The sequence below is a fragment of the Chrysoperla carnea genome, chromosome 3 (genome assembly GCF_905475395.1).
Source record: "Chrysoperla carnea chromosome 3, inChrCarn1.1, whole genome shotgun sequence".
Lineage (NCBI taxonomy): Eukaryota > Metazoa > Arthropoda > Insecta > Neuroptera > Chrysopidae > Chrysoperla > Chrysoperla carnea.
Window position 1 is genome coordinate 87,775,758 of NC_058339.1, and position 24,229 is coordinate 87,799,986.

At 30.1% G+C, this 24,229-nt stretch overlaps 1 protein-coding gene and 1 long non-coding RNA gene across 2 annotated transcripts; one reads left to right on the top strand and one right to left on the bottom strand.

Moving 5' to 3' along the window:
• Positions 1-1,710: 1,710 nt before the first annotated feature.
• On the bottom strand, positions 1,711-18,089 carry LOC123294691. Its single transcript, XM_044875811.1, has 8 exons — positions 18,039-18,089; positions 12,301-12,602; positions 11,249-11,529; positions 10,402-10,618; positions 9,639-9,863; positions 7,892-8,220; positions 3,261-3,511; positions 1,711-3,132 (listed from the first exon to the last, which is right to left on the bottom strand). Exons 2-8 carry the CDS (start codon positions 12,541-12,543, stop codon positions 2,849-2,851), a joined length of 1,830 nt encoding a protein of 609 aa, XP_044731746.1. The 5' UTR covers positions 12,544-12,602; positions 18,039-18,089; the 3' UTR covers positions 1,711-2,848.
• Positions 6,030-23,856, top strand: LOC123294699. Its single transcript, XR_006535113.1, has 3 exons — positions 6,030-6,206; positions 23,187-23,190; positions 23,847-23,856. It is a non-coding gene; the product is annotated as an uncharacterized LOC123294699 (long non-coding RNA).
• The last annotated feature ends 373 nt before the right edge of the window (positions 23,857-24,229 follow it).

Here is a 24,229-nt window from a genome sequence, read left to right on the forward strand (position 1 = left end):
TATGTATACTGAAGTAGGTATTTTTTGTCTTTTCATTCAATGAAAAAAATCAACTGTAGCAAGTATGGTTTACATATTTTTTTACTCGTGGCGCTGTCATCTTAGCGTTAAAATCGATGTGGTAAAAAAAAAGATTCGACGTATGTGAACTTTAAATATAACTATTGTATGTTTCACGGTTTTCGTTTTCTTAATTTATGCCTCAAGATGATCAATAATTTTTTTAATAAAAATTTGAAGATATGCATAAAATTGATTAAGTTTTAATACTAATTTCATAACAATATAACAATTTTGTTTTATTATCTAATGTTGGTATTGGTAGTTAAAAGATTAAAGAATAGTAAGAGTTGTTTTTTTAAGCTTAAGATTAAATTGGTTAAAGATTATTTACTAATATAATACATAGAATTCGTTTGATTTTTACATTTATTTTAAAATCTAAGAGAAAAATCAAAAAGTTTACTTTTCACTTTCCAGTACAAAATATATTTGTGCTTACACTTATGCAAGTGCTATTACATTTGTGTATAGGGTGCTCTTGAAGGTATAGATGAAATTATATTGATAATTTTCTGAATTATTAATTTTTTTTAGTGTCCGAAAACCATAGAGAGTGTCTAATCGCGCCTATTTTATTCGCTTAAAGTAAAAGAAGATCATTCTGATTGTCATTTTTGCAGATTATTTGACAATGATAAATAAATATAAATAGGCAATCATAGATCTAATAAACGTTTGGCTAACATTCAGAATTTTTTTTGGCGTCTTTAATATAACTGATTCGAACGTAACTGGTTAGCCTTCTTCTTCGAAGAAGAAGAAGAACCCTAAAACAAAGAACGGAATTCTACATCCTTAAGCCACATCCCTTAATATATTTGCAATAATTATTGTGTGCGGGAATTATTGTATTCATTTGAGCATCTTGGGCGTGCTTACATGATGTCGACGCTCCCTCTCAGAATCATTAGGTTTTTTTTGTAGAAATAAGCCCATTATTTATTAGTCTTCATGTTGTTTTCAACTTTGGTTTGTATTTACAAAATTAAATAGACACTAAAATATCGTTGAAATGTCCTAAGAAAATTCACTCATCCCAAAATCATAGAACGCCACCACTCATCGGGACCGTTCACCGCTTTTAATCGGCCAAATGTAGCTAATGTGGTATTTTAAATGGAATAAATAATGAGAGCTCCCTATTAAGAAATAACTTGCTCCAATTACTTTTACTTCGTTTTCTTTAAAAAATATTCTTAAATATATAATTATTTTTAATTCTTAATATCCTTTAATCAAAATTATGTGTCAATTATTGTTTTATTTTTGTATTAAAATTTGATATGAATTTTTGGTATTAACAATTATTATTATTTTTATCTAACTAAGAAAACATAAAATATTATAAAAAGCAGTTTAAAAAACAGAAAATTTTTACATTTTTTTTTCGGTCTACAGTTTTAAGTTTTGAGTTCGTTCTTTTTAAAATAAAGTACCCTTTTTTTTCTTATAAAAATATTATTAGTTGTATTGAATAAATATTTAAAAAAATCATTGTAGGCCGTACATGTAGAAAATACAGTAAAAAATTTCGTTGAAAGCACTTATGTTTTGATTTTTTTTTTAAGTTTGCAAAAATTTAAAAATTTTTAAGTTTGCAAAAAAAGTAAGAAAGTCTTTAAAAAGAATAGAACTTATTCTTATAATGTTCGCAAATAAAATTAAGGTGATAGGATAGATCGATGACGAAAATGTGCTTTATTACGTTATGTTTCAACTATTTGTCAAAAACATGTTAAATAAACGTATAAAACTTGTTATTTAATATATCTGTCATCGGATTGCAACATAAAAAAAAATAAACAATTTTTCCTAATCTTTAGATCCGTTTTTCACATGAGTTTAAAAAAAAATATTGCGCAAATAAAAAAATAGAAGCCATCTTTATTTGTTGTCTATTCATTATCATTATTATTTATGTACTATATGCTCAAAATTCTTATTACTTATTAAACAGGGAAGTCTGGGGTAGGAAAAAGGGATAGAGATTCGGGAATTATATTTAATATTTTAGAATTGTGTTGGATTTTTGTGCCACATTTGTGTGTATATTGGCTGTGTCTAGATGAACTGTGAGCATTCAGATCGGCTGAACGCAGCCATTATATCCTCTTATTTAGTTATAGATATTATTTCTTTAACTGTTACATCTTATCTTGCCCTAAAATCACAGAAGGATTGAGCTATGTAATGTTAATACTGACGTATTCTATTAAATAGTATAATAGAAGTTAATACTGATTTAATATATCCTTCTCTTCAGAGCCGATAAACTTATTTGAAAAGGATGTAGCAAGTGAAGCTTACTTCAACCTCTATTAAGGAAAGCACAAAGTAGATAGGTACATGTTCAATGACATTTTGCGAGCGAAGTATATTTCGGGATAATGCTATAATTAACAATTTTCTCGTTTTAAGGGTGTGTTCCACTAAGCGTTCGCAATGCAAAAAATATTTCTTCTGCCGTTCCACAAAAGCGGTCACCACAAAGCCGGTTGCCTCATCTTGGGATCACTGAGAGTTGCCTAATAGTTAAGCCTACCCATAGGAAATATTTTATATATTGCCTCACCCTTTCGAGAACTGACATACTTGCGATCGGTTAATAATATAGAAACCTTGGATAAATATGGGATAATTAAGGGACGCATTCGTTCTAAACAGGTACATACTTATCGAATTCCTTACGTATAACAGTTAAGAAAATAAATTCTTGCTAACCAAATTCTAGGATATCTTATAATGTTGATTGGAAAATAGTGTATTTTTGTAAGGAAAGCTATTGTTAGCTACGCTTTTGTATCGTTTTACGAAAAATCATAGGTTTAACAAGAACTGGTTTTTTTGGTTTGTCTGGTTTCTTTGGTATATCAGGTAAATTACTTAAATGGCATTGATCTTTTAATTTCCAATATTGTTTGGTGACACGATCAACTAATCGTGTTTTATAACGATATGTTGTATGATCGATAACCGAAGACGTTTTCACACAATCATCTCCACCAAATTCACATACACGGTAATGATGTAAGGAGGCTGTATATGCTGGCATATTTAAAGTTCCCTGGCCTAGAAAAAACAAAAAAAATAAATGTAAGTTAAATTATGTAAGTAACCGAGAATTAAAACGTTAAAAGTTTCAAATTAAAAAAAAAAACTTTCGTTAAAAGAAAAATAAAAGCTGTTGTAGTACATACCTGGAACAAACTCCCATACAAAATGATTTCCAGCTTCAATGACTAGCTCTGGCCGACATATATATTTACTCCGTTGTTTATGTGGATGTAATTTAGTACGTCGTCTGGTTTTTTTCAATGTTATCATTGATGCTTCAACCTTATCTTTAGTTGTAAATATCGATACATCATCCTCCCATTGCAAATAAAAAAATATATTTTGAAATGAATATGATCCTGTGTTTTGTGTATTCATACGTGTGCTCATCCATCTGAAATATAATATTTTAACATAAGTCTTATATTTATTTTAAGGTTATTCGAGCATTTTACTCAAGTGAGAATAATTAGAGATTCTCACGACAGTATCATCTTAAGGCTGTCGACTAGTACATTTATTATTTTATTTTTTGATAACTCTGTACCTATTATTGTAATTACGGGTTAATTTGGTTGAGTTTGTCAACTATAGAGGAGTTGGTTAGATTTTGAAGTTTTTAGCCCTTGCGTTTAAAAATGATACACTATTACCGAAAACGAAGATATTTAATACTAAAAATTAGGTTAGAGAATTACTTTTAGTAAAAATATTTGGAGATGTCGACTTTCAATATTGATTAATTTTTACAATTTAACGTTGACGCTGGATATAATTCTATTTTTTTCAGCTAGGTGGAAACCTAATTTGGCCCTCAAAGTCAGCATCAAGTGTAATTATAAGGTTACATCTGTAGGTTTTAGGAATTGCAGTTGTGATTTTAAAAGTGTTATCTTCACTATGAATCCGTTTATGTTTTTATATTAACACGGCATAAACGAATTCATAGTGGGGATAACACTTTTTTTACAACATGTTTCTACAACTTTTAGGAGCCGCAGTCGTGGTTTTAAAAGTGTTATCTTCACTATGAATACGTTTATGTCTTTATATTTGCACAGCATAAACGTATTCATGGTGGGGGGAATTATTTTTTTACAACATGTTTCTACAACTTTTAAGGTATAACCGCATGGCTCCTTCCATCTGCAGCCGGACCAGACGCAGTAACGCATTATAGACAACGTTTGCATTAGATTTCATAAAAGCAGTATACTGCGTCAGACAAACGCGTCTGACGCAGTGTAGGAATCATACCTTTGGAAAGTATAGTCGTGGTTTTAAAATTATTATCTTCACTATGAATACGTTTATGTCTTTATATTAGCACAGCATAAACGTATTCATGGTGGGGATAATTATTTTTTTACAACATGTTTTTACAACTTTTAGAAAATATAGTCGTGGTTTTAAAAGTGCTATCTTCACTGTGAATCCGTTTATGTTTTTATGTTAGCATAACATAAACGAATTCACAGTGGGGAGAATTCTTTTTCATCAACATTTTTCTAATTGTATTTTCATAGAACAGGTACCATAAGAAATTCTAAGAAGAATAAGAACAGAAAAATGATAGAAGAAAAAGAATAGAAGACTCGCTAGAAGATTTAAAATACTTTGGCTACGACTTGAAGAATGTTCTTTTCAGTGTGAGTTCGTTTATGTTGTTAATATAACATAACATAAACGAACTCACATTAAGAAGATATCTCTTGCATCTACAGTTTCCTGCTTCAAATACCCTTGGCACAAGTTAGTTTTTGTTTTTTATTGGCATTTATAGCCAGTAAGTGACGTCAGAAGGAAAGTGGGGATACGTAGTTAAGAATCAATGCTTTTGTGGATATTTTGTTTAAAGTTTTGTTTTCAGTGTGAATCCGTTTATGTATTAATTTAAGCATAACATAAACGGATTCACATTGTGAATAACTCTTTTTCACCAACAGATTTTCTTGAAATTCATTATTTATAACGGTATTTTTATTTGTGTATACTTTTAAAGGTTCGATTTCATGGTGATGCTTGACGTTACCTTTTAGCGTCAAATTTGATCATATGGTATAATTTCGATCAAAGTGTCATCTAGATAAAAAGCAGCGTCAAATTTGATCGCCAAACGTCAAGTTTACTTATCAATCTATGTTATTCCCTAACCTATTTGGATCAACATCAAATAGTTATTAACATAATATGTTTTTTATTATAATGTTTTATAAATAATTATTAAATAATATATCTAAACAAGTGCAACTGCCTGTCTGAAGTATTCTAAAACTGCTTCATAATATCCATTGTAATTCAATTCGATATAACATCTCTAGCTTCAAGTTAATGATACCAGCATTAATTAATTGAAGCTCAAATATTTTCAGCTCTGTCGCTGCCTTTTAACTAGATGGCACTTTGATTGAAATTATACCATGCTATCAAATTTTACGCTAAAAGCTAGCGATAAGCGTCACCATGAAATATTCATCATGCGTCAATATTCGGCGCAATGATTTTAAGAGGATTGTTTTCAGTATGAATCCGTTTATGTCTTCACATATATAATGGCATAAATGAATTCATACTGTGGAGGATTCTTTTTTGTCAACAGTATTTCTACTCTTAATTTCTGGATACAGGTAAATTTATTTGTTACGTTTTAAATTTTTGTGTTTAAATTGTAGGATGTTTTTGGGGTTTATAAAATATTTAAACTGATTAAAATTTAGGAGGCGTTATTAAAATCGGATAAAGCTAAATAATTTGTTGAGGCCAGACACCACGCAGAAAGTCCACAGCTTCTCCGCCGGGATCTCTCCCAGGATTGATGGATCCAAGGTTTGGGACCCGAACATTTCGAATCTAACCCCTACAAAAATTTTTGTAGGTGCAAATAACGTATGTGGAGGTTTTGTCATCCTCCATACAGGCTTTACAAGTGGGATCATTAGAGATCCTCGTGTTATGAAGGTGATAGCTCAATCGACAGTGTCCTATCAAGAATCCCACCACCCTTCTCAACTGTGCTCTAGTAAGTTTCAGACAAGCACAGTCGAATGGCCTAGCTGTGGGTATACACAGTTTGGCCTACCGCATGCCCTGTGCAAAGTCTCAGTCATCAAGATGGGCTTGTCGTAGCCATTCTTTGATTCGGTAAATTACAGAACATCTTGCTATGGAAATGACGGGTTCAGGTGAAATGGCGTTTGTGACGACCTCTCTGGTGCCAACGAGTCTTCTACTTCAATCCCTTTAACGCCAGGGTGACCCGGAATCCAGATCAGCCTGACTGTGTTGTTCAGTGTCAGGTGATTCAGCTCCTCAAAACATTCATAGACCATCCTTGACTGGAATATTGTCGATTTAAGGGCCCGAATAGCGACTATCTGAGAAGATGATGATAAGTGCTCCACTGTAACCTTTTGAGTTACAGATCTGAGCACTTCTCAGTAGAGCGAAGATTTCTGATTGAAAAACCATCGCATATTGGCCAAGAGGAAATGCTGTATGGATAATTTGTATGTCTATGGTGGTTAATGGCTAATTTGTATGTCTATGATTAATATTTGTTATCTATGATTTGAATACATGATCTATATCTATGAATCATTGGAGGGAACAGGGAACTGATTCATATAGAGGCCATGTTGTAATGAAATCAAGAATGTTTTCTGAATAAATACGTAATTAAACTCGTAGACGAACACGAAAGTAAAGAATATATCTCATATTTTACCGTAATATTCTTCGTACAATGCCAATGTTCGGTGCATGATTGAAAGAGGGTTGCTTTCTGTATGAACTCGTTTATGTCTTCACATATATAATGGCATAAACGAATTCATACCAAGGAGAATTCTTTTTTAACAACAGTATTTCTACTCTAAATTTCTGAATGCAGGTAAATTTGTTTGTTACGTTTTAAAATTTTTGTTTTTAAATTGTAGGGTTTTTTTGGGGCTCATAAAATATTTTAATCTGACTAAAAACTCGCGTTTAAGTTTTCTCAAGTTTTATGAGAAATATGTGGCAAATATTAGAAAAATACGAGCAATCTCCCCAAGTGAAACTATTTTTAGTTTCACTTGTGGAGATGTGGTTTTATTAACGAATTAAGCGAATTTACTGCACGGTTAATTAATGGTGTGACATGGATTTTTTCGTATGGGACTGAGGTGGAAAAGAATAGAGGAGAACAATACATTTTTAATGTTTTCTTTGTGTTTTCCTTCAAGGCAGGGAGGTGCAAGTGTACTCCCTTTCTTCCCTCTCGCGGGGCGCATGTCATCAAAGGAAAATGACAATTACCCTGGTGGAAAAAATATTTGAAGAAAGAATAAGTCATAGAAACTCTGAAGAAGTCTTAGGAATTCTGAATAACTTTGAATTTCTCAACGTTTTTGGACTGTCTTATTAAAACTTAATAAGTCTGGATAACTCGGAATTAGACAGTCCAAAAACGTTGAGTTATTTTGAGTTCCTAAGACTTTTCAGAGTTTCTAAGACTTATTCTTTCTTTAAATATTTTTTAAACCATAGTACATTAAAATGATGGATGGTCACTTGTATTAAGATACACTAGCTCGAACCGTGCGGAATTCCGCTCCTGTAGTTACCGTAACGCGCTACCCTGTACCCGTGGCCAAAAACAACAACAGTTGTTTCACTGTGCCCCACCCTCTCTATTTAACTGTCAAATTTTCGTCTCTTGGGGTAGGTTCTTTTTGGACGAAGTAAATAAATTAAGTTATTGATTGAATAAAGAAAATTCAGTGATCTTACTTACTCAATTAATTCCATAAGAGTATCATTAAATTTGGGCATAATATATTCATCTAAATCGATAAGTGCCAAATGTGAATATCGATACATGTTCCGATATAAACAATCGTTTAACGCTGAAAATAAACCTTCTGTACGTATTTCGATTTGTGAGACCATATCCAATTGCCATGGTAAAATTGTAATGCCAATTGATGAATTATTAATATTGGCAGCACGTTGGTACTCTTTTAATAAGCAGCCCACTTCTGGACCAACGGTGTGATTATAAAATGTAAAATGCGTTACACCTAACAATGAATTTAATTCCAAAAATTCTAACATTTTTAATGCCTGAAACATAAACAAAATAATTAAAGAGAATATGGAGCAGTATCTCTGTGAACGTTATAAAGTCCTAGCTCTGGAGCCCGTGACAGTAAAATTGCTCTTACACGTATTTCGAAATTTCGCATATGAATCAATACTATTTAACGATAGGTACAATATGGACTAGGTGTGCCAGGATTTATCTTGGAAGAAATATTTTTGCCAGGTTTTTCTTTTTTTACGGGTGTGACAGATACTTTGGTCAAATTTTGAGATCTCTCACCAAGATGTTTCGCAAGTAAAACTCAAAACGAAGAAATTTAAAAAAGTAATTCTGTCATAAGGGTAACAGTTTATTGTTATATATTAAAATCGGTGTGACAGACCTTTCTGTTACAATAAAAGCTGTCACACCAAATTTTCCTGAAAATAGATAAAATTTGTAATAAAATGGTCTCTTAAAAATAAATTATATTAAAGTGTACACTTTTAATTATTAAAAATATAAAAATTTATAAAAAATATTTCTACCAGGGTAAACCCTGGCACACCTAGTCCATATTGTACCTGTCGTTAAATAGCATTGATTAATATGCGAAATTTCGAAATCCGTGTAAGTGCAGTTTTACTGTCACGGCCTCTCCGCTTATCCGGCAAATGGGGAAAATATAGGATGTTTCATTTCAATCTATTCAGTTTAATTTTTATTGGAACAAAGCTTTTTGGAAAAAAATGTTCTGTGTAAAATTTATTTTACATGAAGGGGACATCTTACATAGATCTCGAAATTGAACTTAACTTTCAGGATTATTGAAAGTACACCCGGTCATAAAAATAATGAGAGATATAAATTATTTATCTTCGATAAAATAACAAACAACTTTTATTGAAAACATTTTTCGTAATCCTAATAAATTCGTTTCAAATTGACTGAAAAAATCTCTCGAAACTTGTTTTCCGTTCGATTTATACGGAATCGATATTACTTTCGAAAAAAATGTTTTTTTATTGATAAATGGTAAGCTACCTGATGGTCTAAATTAGAACTACTGAAAAAGAGGTCCACTTCCTTATTTAATTAGTACGCTTTTTTATCGCCAGTCAGCGGAATTTATCTGATTTGAATTTGAATATTTTCATTGGCCTTTAAAAATGGTATTGTCATCTGGTAGTATAAATTGGAACTACTGAAATCGAGCTCAATTCTTGTTTTAATTAGTACGAATTATTATCGCCAGTTGACGGGTTACAACTCCCAGTTGTTAAAAACGGCTAATTTTAAAAATGAATAAATTCTTAATTTTTTCTTAGTGCGCTAGTGCTTTGTTATTTAGGGGGTACGAAAATTCTGACGCTTCCCAGTCCTTAAACTTAAATTTGAATAGTGCGATCCTTTTTGGAAGACTTTAAAAGCTTGTAGCTAAGAGGTATAATTTGCTTACCTGATTATAATTAAAATGTATAGGTTTGACACAAATGCCCAAACCTTTAGGTATATTTGTAACATTAACCTCCTTATCAGTATTTTTAACAATTAAATGATTGCCAGGATGATAACGTAATTTACTAACGATACTAACACTCGTTGGTATTTCTGTGATGAATTTTGTTATTGGGCATAGCACAAAACATGCACTATATTTTAAATTCCAGTTCTCACGAATTATCTACAATCAAGAAAAATACAGACAGTGATTATAAAGCATTTTGGAGGTCCGATGGTTAAAGAATTAGTCGGATAAGCTAGAAAGGCAGAGTTCGATTCCCAACCGATGTGAAATTTTATATTTAAAAATTATGCAAGTCTACGCTTTTGAAACCGGTCTGAAAATTAAAAAAGACTTTCCTAAGTTTGTTCATCACTGGAAAACGGCTAAAGATGGACATTTTATTTTTTTATTTGCAATTGTTCACTGATTTAGAATCCATAGTTTAAAAAAACTAACTTTTTATTTGATAATCGTTTTAAGGAAGACTCCATCTACCGGTTCAAATATCAACCACACAAGAGAGAAATCTTTTTAAATAACGAAAGAGGTCAGCTGTAAATAAATATAACTAAGCTCACTCTAGAATCTTTTTATTCACTGAAAATGATCAGCTGGGTGGCCTAATGAAAAGTTCATTTTTTACCATCGCGACGCTGAGATCTTAAAAATATTATCAGATAGCAAATACAATTTCAAATCAAAATGTCAATCATACCTTAATTTTAGCTAAAATTGTCAACGACGAAGGGGTTTGTGGTTTTGATGTAGAATTACTATTATTATCTGATGATTGTGTAGGTTTTGAATTGGTATCATACCAAAATCGACACCAAACACGTTCTGGTGGTCGTGTTCGTGTTGCACCAATTATTCGAATTGATTTTTGTGTTCGACGTCGATCATAAAATGCAGAGAATACAAAAAATTTTGCTCTGAAACAAATTAACTTACATTAATAAACATATTGGTAATTTGAGTTACAGATCCGTAAACCCATCTTTTGTTTGAAATTTGTTGAAGGGCAAAAGGATTCGAATTTTTTTTTTTCAAGAATTATTTTCTCGAATTTTGTTTAACTCGTTAGCTTTTGCGTTATGGGTATTTTTCTTACGCCCGAATTAAAACATAAATAACTTTTTACTTTTTAAATCGTATATGTGGTTGAAATTTTTTTCATCTCTAAATAATTTTATCTATTTTCGAATTATGAATTTTTCAGATTCTTTCAACCTATATACAGCTTTAAAAAATATATATTTTCAATTTTGATGATGAATTATGTTATAACTTAATGAATCATCAAAGTTGAAAATAAGGTAGAAATAATTTCAACCCTAATTCAAAAATTGCCTTGATACTCCTATTACCTAAACTGATCTTATATTTATAAAGAAAACAACGCACGCATTGATATTCAACACTATTTATATACATGGTACATTTATACATGGTATTTCAACAAATAACTCAGCCAATTGTTGATTTTCATTAGTTTTACATTGATTTAGTGCAGAGCTTTTTTTTATCACTATGAAAACAAAATGAAATTTTTTAATATTTACCTGGTACCATTAACCACTTGCCATGTACCATCTTTAGCAGTAAAATTTGGGTTAATTTGTGGAAATTGATTCTCAATTTCTACCATTAACGGTTGAGTTTTAGGTGAATGGTGTATATCACGTGCATTGGGTATTTGACCCATACCAATGTGTGGCATATTTCGAACATTATCTAACATTGCACGCTTTAATGCTTCATGTTTATCATGTTCTTTGATTTTATTATTTGTTAATTGGTCATTTATGATTCCATTTCCACCGCGATATGTTAAATAATCATCCTAAAATTAAGGAAAGCGAAAATTAGAGTAAATTTGAAAAAAATTATCAAAATTGGATATATGAATGAGCCTTTGTCTTAAAATTTTTGTATTGCTTCAAAAGACGTTCGTTATCGATGCAAAACTTCAACTTACTTCAAGCAAGATCAATGATTGGATAGAATCAATAACTACGAAAATATAAGGATTTAAATGTACAAATAAAATGAAAGGAAAATAACATTTGGTGACGTCATAATGGCAATTCAAAAGTTCTACATATAAAAAGTTGTTTGTCATCTATTCTCGCACATTTTCAAATTTTAACGAAAGAAACTTTGAAATCGACATCAGGACAAAGTCCTATTCGTTATTGCAAATTTTAAAATCTGTTGATTGATGCAGCTAAATTTGATTGATATGTAAATGTTAATCAAAAATTTGAAAAATATGACCTAAATTTAGTCATTCATGTTTCGGTAAAGAACGACAACTTTCCCAATAAGTTAGCAATGGTCGGTGTACAACCGCGAGATTTGTGTCATTTCGGATCTTACAAATAAGCCAATTCTTCGTTTAATTTTTAGTTAATATATTTAGGATCCCTGTCACGGAATTATGGCTTCTGTAAGGGTAATAACCACACTGTCCTGATATTCATATCAGAATGACTTATATTGCCTTTGCCTGGTTTCCTTCAAAAGGCTGGGCCATTTGAAAAAAGTAGTTTAAAAGTGTTTATCTTGCAGATGATAAACGTCGAAGAACAAATGATTTATACAATGAACTAACCTCGGTTTTTAAGAAATCTTCATAATCTGGTTTATCCGGAGCACGTCGATGTGACACTCCAATGATTGAACCACGGCGTACAAGCACTCCAGCACCACGATTCCCTCGTTCATCCATTAACAATACTTCAGTGACCACAATCACCACAAAAACAGCAAAAAACATAATAACAATAAAAAAACTCATGGAAGCACGTTCTTTGTTGCGTGTTAAGCCATCCCGTTGTCGTTTTCGTATACCCATATTTAAAGAGGTTGTTTTTATTTATAATACTCAGACTCCGTTGAGTATTCCTAATAATTCTGAAACATAAATTACAAATCCAATCAAATTAATTGTGACATATTCATTTAACGTTTGTACCTATATTAGATAAAAACAAGTAAAAAATAGTGTCATGTAAGTAAAGAAAGATAGTAACTCTTACACAAAAAGTAATAAGAGTATCTTTTTTTTCACTTCCTCAATGTTTATCGTAATAAACAAACACATACATATATACAAAACATGCATACTTGAATACAATACATGCATACATATAATACTATATATGTTCCAAATTTTTTCTTTTTTTATAAGGATCATTTTTTAAATTTAAACTTTTATTCTATTTCTTTCTAACAGCTTTCAAAATGGGCCATGACCCAATATTGATCTATGTTGCTCATTTACAAACTTGTTCGCGATATACCCTAATCTCATTTGAATAAAAGGGGCCACTGTGGGTGCCCGAAAATAGTATATAAATTCTGGGGATCATGAGACAAATTTATAATTCAAATCCTCCCCCCCCCTGATTTTCGAACATTGCATAAATAAGTCTATACTGTGTTTATTATTTTATTAACATGAGAAAAGATGCCCAATTGAAGAAATTTACTAAGAATATATCGAAATCCAAAACTTATTATTCTGGTCCCTAATAAATACTTACGCACTATCATTTCAATTAAGTCGTTAACTAAAGTTTTATTAGGCTCACCTTGTCGATATACTCAATGACTGACTAACACTAATAATACTGCTTATATGTAAATATTAATTATTAAAATGTATTATTATGTATAAGGAATTCATTCTAATCATGTTTTAAAAATATGTTTATAACATTGTATTATTAAAATCGCTTTCGATTATATCACAAAAGATAACGGATGTTCGGGCGATTTATAACAATATGTATAACAAGAAGCTCTCATGCGTTTTTAAATCCGACGGACCATTGACGAGTTTTGTTGTTGTAGAATATCTCCGCTTATATTAGGAAAACTGAAATGTTTATATGGGCTGGAACCGGTGATGACTCGGGTCCCTATGATTGTCCACATTAAAAAAATATAAGTATACAATGACTAATTCATTTCATATTTCGTGAACGTTATAAAATTATCACAGACAAGGAGGCAATCCCACCCAGACACCAATACTCCGCCATTTAAACGTTGTGTGTTAGTATTTAGAGACATAAAATAATATTCTTCACCCTTCACTCTTTGCTTGGTCAGCTCAACAGCACTACTTTTATGGGGTGTTGAAAACAAAATCCTTCATTCTATCGACCCAAAAAATCCACCCTAAGAATTTTAAAAGATTGTTTATGTTTTTTAAAACTTTTCTTGTAAATTTTATTTCATTTTGTTTGGGATACGCTGCCGAAGACGTTCTAAAATTTGAACTGCTTAGAAATAATAAGCAAAAAATAGTTTTTAATTTTTGAATCGTGGAATCTTGAAAACATCTGAATGGTTTTTTTTGCAATCCCCAAAGAATGGTGAGGATGAACTGACCAAGTGCGCTACTCCGAAATCATTAATAAATCAATTATACGGTTCAAAGAATCTAGGAAATGATCGATTCTCAATTAAACCCGCTTAGTGTCCAGAGAGTATTTTTTAGGTCTCTGCTTCCTGCACTATACGATACCCATGTAATCGTTAGTTTATATCAAAACCATTTCCTTACTAGATAAGTAATGTGCATTAGGTAATTTAAATTTTTGTCGATTAATTTAAACACCATAATTATGATAACTTATATGTATATTCCAATGATATCAAAATTTTACTCAACTAATCAAATAATCGTAGCTTCGCATAAACTAATCTTATTTCGAAATTTACATATAGACCTTTTCATTTTACGATTCATTGTTGTTTCGGGCAGACAGTAATAAGTTGGAAAAAATAGAAAATATTTTTTATTTTATCATATTATTTTTTGACATGTTGTCCGAAATAAAAAAAATCATTTTTAACCCCCGAACTAAAAAATGGGATATTATAAGTTTGACCGCTATGTGTGTGTGTGTCTGTCTGTCTGTGGCATCGTATCGCCTAAACAGATGAACCGATTCTGTTTTTTTTTTGTTTCGTTTGAAAGGTAATAGGGTATTATCGTTAGTCAAAAATAAATTATGAAATTTGGAACAAGTTAAAATTTATGTAAAAATTTACTTAAATATTCTGATTTCGAGTCATAAAAGCACATTTTTCTTTTAAAATATTAAAATTAAAAATCGTAATTTTTAAACTGTATATCACGTGACCTAAAACGCGGACAAGCCCTGCTGTGATGTCATATCGGTATGAACCACAGACCATCAGTTAGTTCATTGTAGACAGCTGGGTATAATATATCCATAGATAATCAGTATTTATATTTATTATAATCAGATGTCTATGAATATATTTGTCAAACTTACTTGTGTTATTTCGTATAATGATACCGATATTACGTCATCAAATTGGATGCCCGCGTTTTGGCAGTTTAAAAAAGGGTTAAAATTTAATTTAAGTTTTTGGCAAGAAAGCGTGTGTATTTTTCCGAAATAAATTTTTGATGGCTTTTTATTAGCAAAAGTACTTCAACATTTTGAAGTACTTTTTCAAAAATAGTAGAATATCCTATTTAATGGGGAGTGTTCTTAGCTATGTTTCAAGTGCGAGTTAAGGGTTCCGTAAACGAAAAAACTAAAAAATAGGCGATGATCTTTAAAATCAGCCCAATTTGGAAAAGGGTTTCAGGATAAAAGTAATTTAATAGAGAATGTTCTTAGATATCTTTCAAGTGCAAGTTTGGGGTTCCGTACTCGAAAAATTAATCGGGGTTTTTAAAATTTTTTAAATTTCACTTGTTTTAAATGAAAAATTCTATTCATTTAATAGTTTGATGTCTCTATTTTATGGAGAATTTAGAAGAATTTTAATTTCCCTGGTTAAATACGGGTATATTGCTCAATTCGACCTTATTGATAGCTTCCTATTCCGTGCAATGTATATGGTGGTAAAATAAAATGAATGAATTTTTTAATTAGTTTTTATCGATTAAAAAATAATTAAAATTGTTATTTATTAATTATAAAATAGTTTTGATAATAGCCTAAATAACTTTAAACTATAATTATAACAGAATAATATTAAAAATTTTAAATTCAAAAAACTTTAAGAGAGTGGGGTTGATGAAGTAAATTATTGTTAAGGTTTTCTTCTTACTGAAAATTTCTTTATCCTGTCAAAATAAATTTTACAATAAGTCAGAAAAATTCCCCTAATTATAAATGTTCTTTGATATAGTATTACATTTACACAATATCGGTTGCCTATTGAAGGTAAACTACGGGTGTAAATTATCGTTTACTATAAATTTCCACATAGATCCCTTCCCTATCCCTTTATATTATAAATGTGAAAGTAAGGATGTTTGCTTATTTGTTTGTTTATTACGCTTTCATGCAAAAACTACCGAATGGATTTAAATGAAACTGTACAACAATATAGCTCTTACTTCAGAATAATACAAGAGCTTTAATTTATAAAGATATATTTTTTTTAAATTAAATATAATCTGACATTTTACTGCTTCATCTATGATCATCATTTTGAATCATAAATTAAAGATTTCTTTAAAAATTTAAAAAAATAAATGTTAAAAAATTCATGGCCATCTTTTTGGATGTACTTAATGAGTTATTAACTATTTTACACTTAAAAAATTGAAAACCGTGCATATATTTAAGCTGAGTGAGATCAAGAGAACTCTTATTAAATTACAGTGATAAAAATAATGCCGTACCACATTGTCTTTGATATATGTTGGTGCAATGTATATAAGCTGTATACATTGACAATGGCCTAACGAAAAGGAAAAGATGTACATACATTATTCAATTAAATAATTAATTTAATTAATTTGTTTATTCTTTAAGTGCTTAAACCTTTAAAATTACTAAATTACTAAAACTACTTTATAATACGTATAACAATTAATTTCTTATGTGACTCACATTACCTATCATTTAGTTTTATGCAAAGTGTATAACACGTATGCAACACCGGTTGACTAACGCAAATAAATATTGTATACTTCATATAGAAATAATATTTATTCTGCATTTTTATACCATTTGGTACAGTTAAAGATGTTATAAATAAAGGAAAATGAAAGAAACCGCTCGTATTTTGCTAAACCCTCATGGAATGTGTTTCTTAGGTGTCAAATTTCATTAGTAAGGAATGAGTTAGTATTGCAAATGTTTCTATTTGTTAATAAACAATAAAATTGTTAAATCAATGAAACGATCAATGCTAAAGTTGACTTGAAAAATTAGTAAATAGGCAACTTGAATTACGAATACGTTATACATGTATAATAGTTTTCGATTATTTGACAAACTAACCCTTAACATTTACGTCATACAAGTTACCTATTTACCAATTTTTTAGTGTACTTTAACATCTATCGTTTTAATGAATTAAAAATATATTGTTTGTAAACAAATAGAAACATTCGTACCACTAACTCATGCCTTACTAATGACAGAATGCGAGCGGTTTCTTTCATTTTCCTTTACTAGGCGATTTTTGTAACATCTTTTACTGTACTACATCTCAAGTTTGTAACACTTAGGAATATTGATAATACGAACAGTTTTAGTATAGATATTCATAAAATCACCTAATTGGTCAATTTCCGTTTGTTCGTCCGTCCCTCATCATGATAAATCAAATACGAAAGGAGATATCAAGCTCAAATTTGTATAGCGTGCTCAGGACGTAAAAAGTGAGTTCGTAAATGCAACATAGGGTAATTAGGACTTTGGTCCATAGGACCCATCTTGCAAACCGTTAGAGATAGAAACTAGTTTAAATGTAAAAAATGTTCCTTACAAAAAATAAAAAACTTTTGTTTGAAACATTATTTCGTTAACATCATTGTTTACCCACGAGGGCACAAATTAGCACAAAACTTGATGAATAGTTCTCCAAAACTATAAAAAAATAGGGGGTTTAAAATTTGTAGGTAACTTTAACTAGTAATCTTCTAAAAATTTTTGGATAATGAAAAATATTTCTAGAAAATACTTTCGAAAACCAAATCAAATGGCCAAAAGATTGCCATAAATGTGTGGATTTTTAAACTTATCTAATTTATTAAAAAATTACACTCAACACTTTCTTTGCAGGGTATTTCAACAATTAATTAAGTCAATTGTTTAGTTTCGCTTGTTATTTTTAAGTTTTGTTCAAACTATATCACAATTTCTACATTATAAAATTAAATCTTTTGATTTTCTTATACAATAAGTGTAACACGTATACAATGCCGGTTGCCTAACGTAAATAAAGATACACTCATCAATTATTCCTAAACAGTGAAATGGCAATAGTGCAATTTTATTTAACATTTAGAAAAAAAAACGTATTGATTTCAATCTAAAAAAAACTTAGTTACTATCGTACCTTAAATTAACTTCTTCACCCATCAGCAATAATCACATTATTTAAAATAATTAATAAATAATAATTAAAAAACAATTGTAAAAAATATGTTGTATTAAAAAACATTTTTTTAACTTTTCATTTTATTCAGAATATTAACTACTTAGAATTATCAATTCTCTTTTGACACTCGTTAATTTTTTAGAATAATCGCTTTTTATTTGTGGTTTCTAAATTCTAAAGAAGTCGGAAATGTTTTGAGTATTATCAGGATAAATACTGATTTCTATTTTATTGTATTTCACACTATTTTTTTTTTGTCGACGGTGTTTAGTGTATCGCGCCGTCTCGAATCATTATTATTTATTATATATGTATATAGGAGTCTTTTATGTTCGTTTTCAGAACATGGCTCGTTCAGAAAAACATCACAAACATAGTTGTTCGAGCCGCTCTTTAATGTGTGTGTTTAAGTAATTCCATTTCGGTACCGATCTTTTATACATTCCAACTATCTATTTGTGTATTTATGAATATTATGGTATGATTCGAAAATTCTAATGTTTTACATGAAAATCCGGCTCGAATTACCAAACTCACTGTTTATTCATTTGTTCTTATAACAAGGGTTGAACCTATCGATTGGTTGCGGGTATTAATTCTCAAAATAATAAGTGACATCTGTAGATTTCTTCAATCTATTAATGTAGTACAATAAATGAACCTAGAATTTTTTGATTATTACGAAAAAATTGTTTGCTGGGTGTATTGACTGGCGGTTTTTTGCATTGGGTTCAGAAAATTATCCGTAAAAAAGTATATATGGTTTAAAGCGGAACTTTTTAGTTTTGACTACCACCTCCTCCCCCGAAATTTAAGATATTTTTATTAATAAATTCCTTTATGCACTTCCCCTTCCCTTTAACCGGTTTGAAAGACTCTTAAAATAAAAAAGACCATTTTTTAAAGCATTTAAGGGAGTTTTTAAAGTCACTGATCTCAAATTTACTATCAAATTGATTCAATTTTCACTTTATTATTTCAAGTAGACTTTTGCTACAGTATGAGACTCGACTTGTCTATGTAGAATCAATAGTTACCGAGATGAAGCCTTTCAAAGTTGACCAATGATCTTTTATACATCAGAGTTTGCGCCAAATTCGGTAGTTCTGATTTTTTCCAGACTCTTTTATAATGTTCGTCCAATAAATAATAATCCAAGTTTTTAACCCTGATTGCCAAACGCAACTTTGTCAATAATCGAAAAAACCGTGAAAGATTCGTCTTTTTTTTCCAGATTTTGGCGAATATAACACTTAAGGATTATTTTTTGATAGTACCTTTGCTTTTGAATGTTTTTTAAAATAGACTAAATTTGCTACAATGAGATATGCCTCTGTAGACCCAATAGTTTCCGAAATAAAGCCTTTCAAAATTTATCATTTTTTCGAACATCACATTTTTTTTGCAATATTCTGTCGTTCTGAATGAATTTTGACCCTAATTCTTCGTAACCCCTCGTAAATCTGAAAAAGGTGAAATTTTCACGGATTATTCCATTTTTGACAAAGTTGCGTTGGGCACTGTGGCAACTTCTGGTTCGGCAAAGTGTTTTGTCTAATCAATTTCAGATGCGTATTGTATCAGTTTCTCTCGTCTATATTCTAAAAAATCACCATTATAAAAGCATGGAAACTTCAATTTTGATTTGAAATAAATATGAAGATATCGCATGCGTCACTGTTTATCCTGTACCATGTATGTATTGTGAAATGTGTATCGTGTTCGTACATGTACGTGGATTGTAGATGGAGCGCGCGCCGCCGTCAAATAAACAAATCGATATTCTACGCTATGGTTATCCCACAAAATATGTTAAAATATTAAGGTCAGCATCAACATCATCAGCACATTATGTTAATGTTTGAACAACTACTACAATACAGAGGAATACACTTAGTTACTGTTGAAAGCTTCATACATGCTTTGTATGCATTCTATAATGTATCCAAATCGTTATCGTGTGCTTTTTATATTCATAATACTTTGTTGTTTACTTTGTGTAACTGAATATAATTATTATAATTATAGTTAAATAATAATTATGCAAAAATTAATAGATGATCATAAATTCATTTATTTATTTTATCAATTTTTGATCAAATAAACTGTAATTTTGTATACAGTGTGTATCACATTATCTTTTATTAAATAGCATACATTGTTACAGTATCAGCCAAAAAGTATAATAGTCCCATATTATAACAAGTGAATTTAGAAAATTATAAAAAAAAATCCGACAAATCTTTCGGCTTAAAGCCTTTTCCAAAGTGAACCGATTTTGATGATCATCATCAATTTGTTAATTTTTTCGGGTACGGAACCCTAAACTCGCACTTGAAATATAGCAAAGAACACTCTCCATTAAATTACCTATCAAACAAGATAGAATAACACTTTAAGTTAGAAAGTAGATCCTAATAAAAGAACTAACAATTTTTATTCGAAAACATTTTTTCAAAAATTGTTAATTTTCGTTGGAAATGTGTCTTTAAAATATGATATTATTGCATTTAATCGAAAAAAACACGCTAAGTACAGAAAAATGCTTTGGCCTAAAATTGCCAAGAGCAATAGAGGACATTCGCTTGTGTGCATGACTTGACCTACAATTATCGATAAACTTTAAGCGAATTTTCTTTCGATTAAACGCAATAATGACAAAATTTTAAGTATTAATCCCTATATAAGTTCCATAAGAAAAAAATCCGAATTTAGCCGTTTTAAAATTAACTTTCGAAGACGTTGTCATCTCTCATATCACAAATTATTGGAAAAATAAATTTTAACCAACAAAACTAATGTATAGGTACTAAACAAAACAGTTATATCGTTTAAGAAGCGCATATTAGAGGTAAGCACCTTATATTATTTTTGATCATATTTATTGTTATGATCATGATTCCATCTATATTCATTATAATAAACTAAACTTTAGTTTGAAATCCAATCGAAACAATTCTTTACAAAAACTTATAGCCGTCAATTTTGAACTTCATTTTAACAATTAAAAAAGTTTGTTGAAAAAGTAACATGACTTTTCGTGAAAATAATAAGTATAAAGTGTGGCAACCATTAATTGGTCCACCGATAATAAGTGAATTTAGTTCTTCAGCTTTGAAAGTAATTGATGCGTTAGCAGAAAAATATAAAAAACAATATTATATCAAAAATATGGGTAAGTTAAAATATTCGATTTTCTTAACATATGGTTATTTGGATGAATGAGCTTTGAACTTTTATTGAATTTTATGAAATTAAACGAAATATTTTTAAATATTACGATCCGAAATATTTACTTTTTATCTAATCAGTAATTTTATTGATAAAATCTAAAGGTGTTCAATTTTCTTCAAATGGCGAATTTCTTCCTAAAATGATGACTCCTGACATCCTTGTCCATAATGTAAATTATTCCCAGAATTTATCACGAAATATAATAGTTGATGAATCCTTACCATTACAATCACATGTAACGAACCCATTCAATGAGTTAAAAACTTGGACCTCTAAGAATTACGAAAAATTTTCTCGGAATATAATAATTGATGAATCCTTACCGGCTCACACTCATGAAACAAATTCAAGCAAAGAGGAAATGTTAAAAACTTGGACTTGTAAGAAATTCGAAAATTTCTCTCGGAATATAATAATTGATGAATCGTTACCGGCACCATCTCATGAAACAAATCCAAGGAAAGAGGAAATGTTAAATAAGTTGGAAAATTGGAAATTAAATAAGCCTCAATTCCCTGAAAAGAATTTAGTTATTATTAATGAAAATTTACAGGAAAGTTCTCAGGATTTTGGTTTTATACCTGAAAATTGGTATGATACAAATATTTTTATTGACGACGAAATTAACGAAAGTGTTGAAAAAAACTTATGCACGGACTTAAATCGTAAAAGAATGGATTTTGATGATTTATCCGCGAACAAAGTAAACAAAATGGTTCAAATCAAGAACTTAGAAAGTAATAAGATGGATCGAGAACATGTTACCTCTTATGCGATCACGGACATAAAAAATAACAGTTTAGATCGAACTACTGAGACTGTTTTACAGAATGGTTCATCCGTCACGAACTTAGTAAATAACAAGATGGATCAAGAGAGCTTGATTACGGACATAAGAGATACGAGTATGGATCGAACTAATGAAATTACTACGAACAAAGCAATCAAAATGGATCAAATCATAAACTTAGAAAATAATAAGATAAATCAAGAACATGTTACTTTTTATGCGACCAAGGACATAAGAAGTAACAGTCTAGATCCAACTACTGAGATTATTTTAAAGAATGGTTCAGCCACGAACTTAACAAATAACCAGATGGATCAAGAGAACTTGCTCACGGACATAAGAAATACGAGTCTGGATCGAACTAATGAAATAAGAAATGATAATGTGGATCCAACAACCGAAATTATTTTACAAGGAGATTCATCAACGAACTTAATTAATAAAAACGTGAAGCGAGTTAATAAATCAGGATATGTCCTAGAAATATCAAGGGAACAAGTTGACATTCCAAAAACTAAACAAATAAAATTAACAAATATGAAAACATTGACAACAAAATCAAAAAATCTTTTTGAGCAATATAAATCTGTTAAACATGTTGATAACTCCAAAAATAATCAATCCAGTAAATTAGTACAAACGAAAATTGAACAAGATAAGGAGAAAAATCGTATGGTGTTCAAGAAACCAACGGAATCTATAAAACTTGAAAATAAAGAAAATCAGGAAAATCAAATTGATAAGAAAACGAAAGATACTACTATTAAAGATTTCTTTACGTTGAAAAAAACTTCTTCATCGAAAAATGATAAGAAATTACCGTTGAATAAACGTTTAATGCATTTAACACCAAATAAATCGGATCGATTAATTATGATTGAACAAAATTTTGAAGTGATCAATCTAGATGAAAATTGTTTGGAACAATTATGTTCCAAATTAATGGAAAAGACACCACAAGAAATTTGTTTTAATATCATTTATAGGCGAGTATATTTTTTACGTTTTAGCATTCCTATTTAAGTATTATAGTCTTATCAAATTAGATGAAAGGATAAGTGAAAATTTTTCAAACTTTAAAGCGTAGTTTTCGAGCTACGGGTGATCAAAGCTACACATCTGACCCCTATTCCTATCTCTATAATTATAAATGTGAAAGTAAGAATGTTTGTTTGTTTGTTTGTGTGTTTGATACGTTTTTACGCAAAAACTATAGAATGGATTTGAATGAAACTTAACAATAATATAGCTCATACATCAGAATAACACATGATCTATAATTTATAAAAATATATTTAAAAAATATAACAATGCTTGGCCATCTTTTCTGATACATTCAATAAATTAAGACTATTTTATTTAAAAAAAAAAATTTTAAACTGTACATATATTTTACCTGTGTAAAACAATCCCTACCATTATTTCGTGTGTTATGGAAAGGGGATAAGTGAGATCAAGGGGATGAAGGCTATAACGCGGTGGTCTTTACTAATATTTACTTTTAAACCCAGAGAATCATTCGGGTATCAAGCTAGTATATATTATAATCGTGAAAGTTTGGATGGATGGATGTTTGTTACTCAATCATGCAAGAACGGCTGAACGGATCTAAATGGAATTTGGCACAGAGATAGATTTTAGTCTGAAATAGCTTTTATCCCATAACCAATGTATGGTTCTCAAGGGATAGATTTGTTTTAATTTTTCATAGAGCAAAGGATCAGCATGATTTTTTTGCATAGGTAGTGGTAGTTTAGGGGTCAGAAAATGACATAGGCTAATTTTTATCCCAAAAAAATGCACGGTTCCTATGGAATAGCATACAGGAACTGTGTTTTTGGAAAAGGGTTTTGTAAAAGAACGTGAAATAGATTTTTAGCGCATTTTTCTCAAGAAGGATAGATTAATTTATGCAGTAACGATAAAAACCCCTAAATCTCTTTTAATCGCTCGTAACACCACTCTCTTTTAATCGTGGGTCACCGTGGGGCGCAGCTAGTATATTATATAAATATCAAGTTCTTAGATTCTTATTTTTCCATCGCTTTTTTGTTACAGGGAAGGGTTTACACAAATAAACCGACCAATTAAAAAACCCACACAGAAGTTTAATCGCTCAACAAAT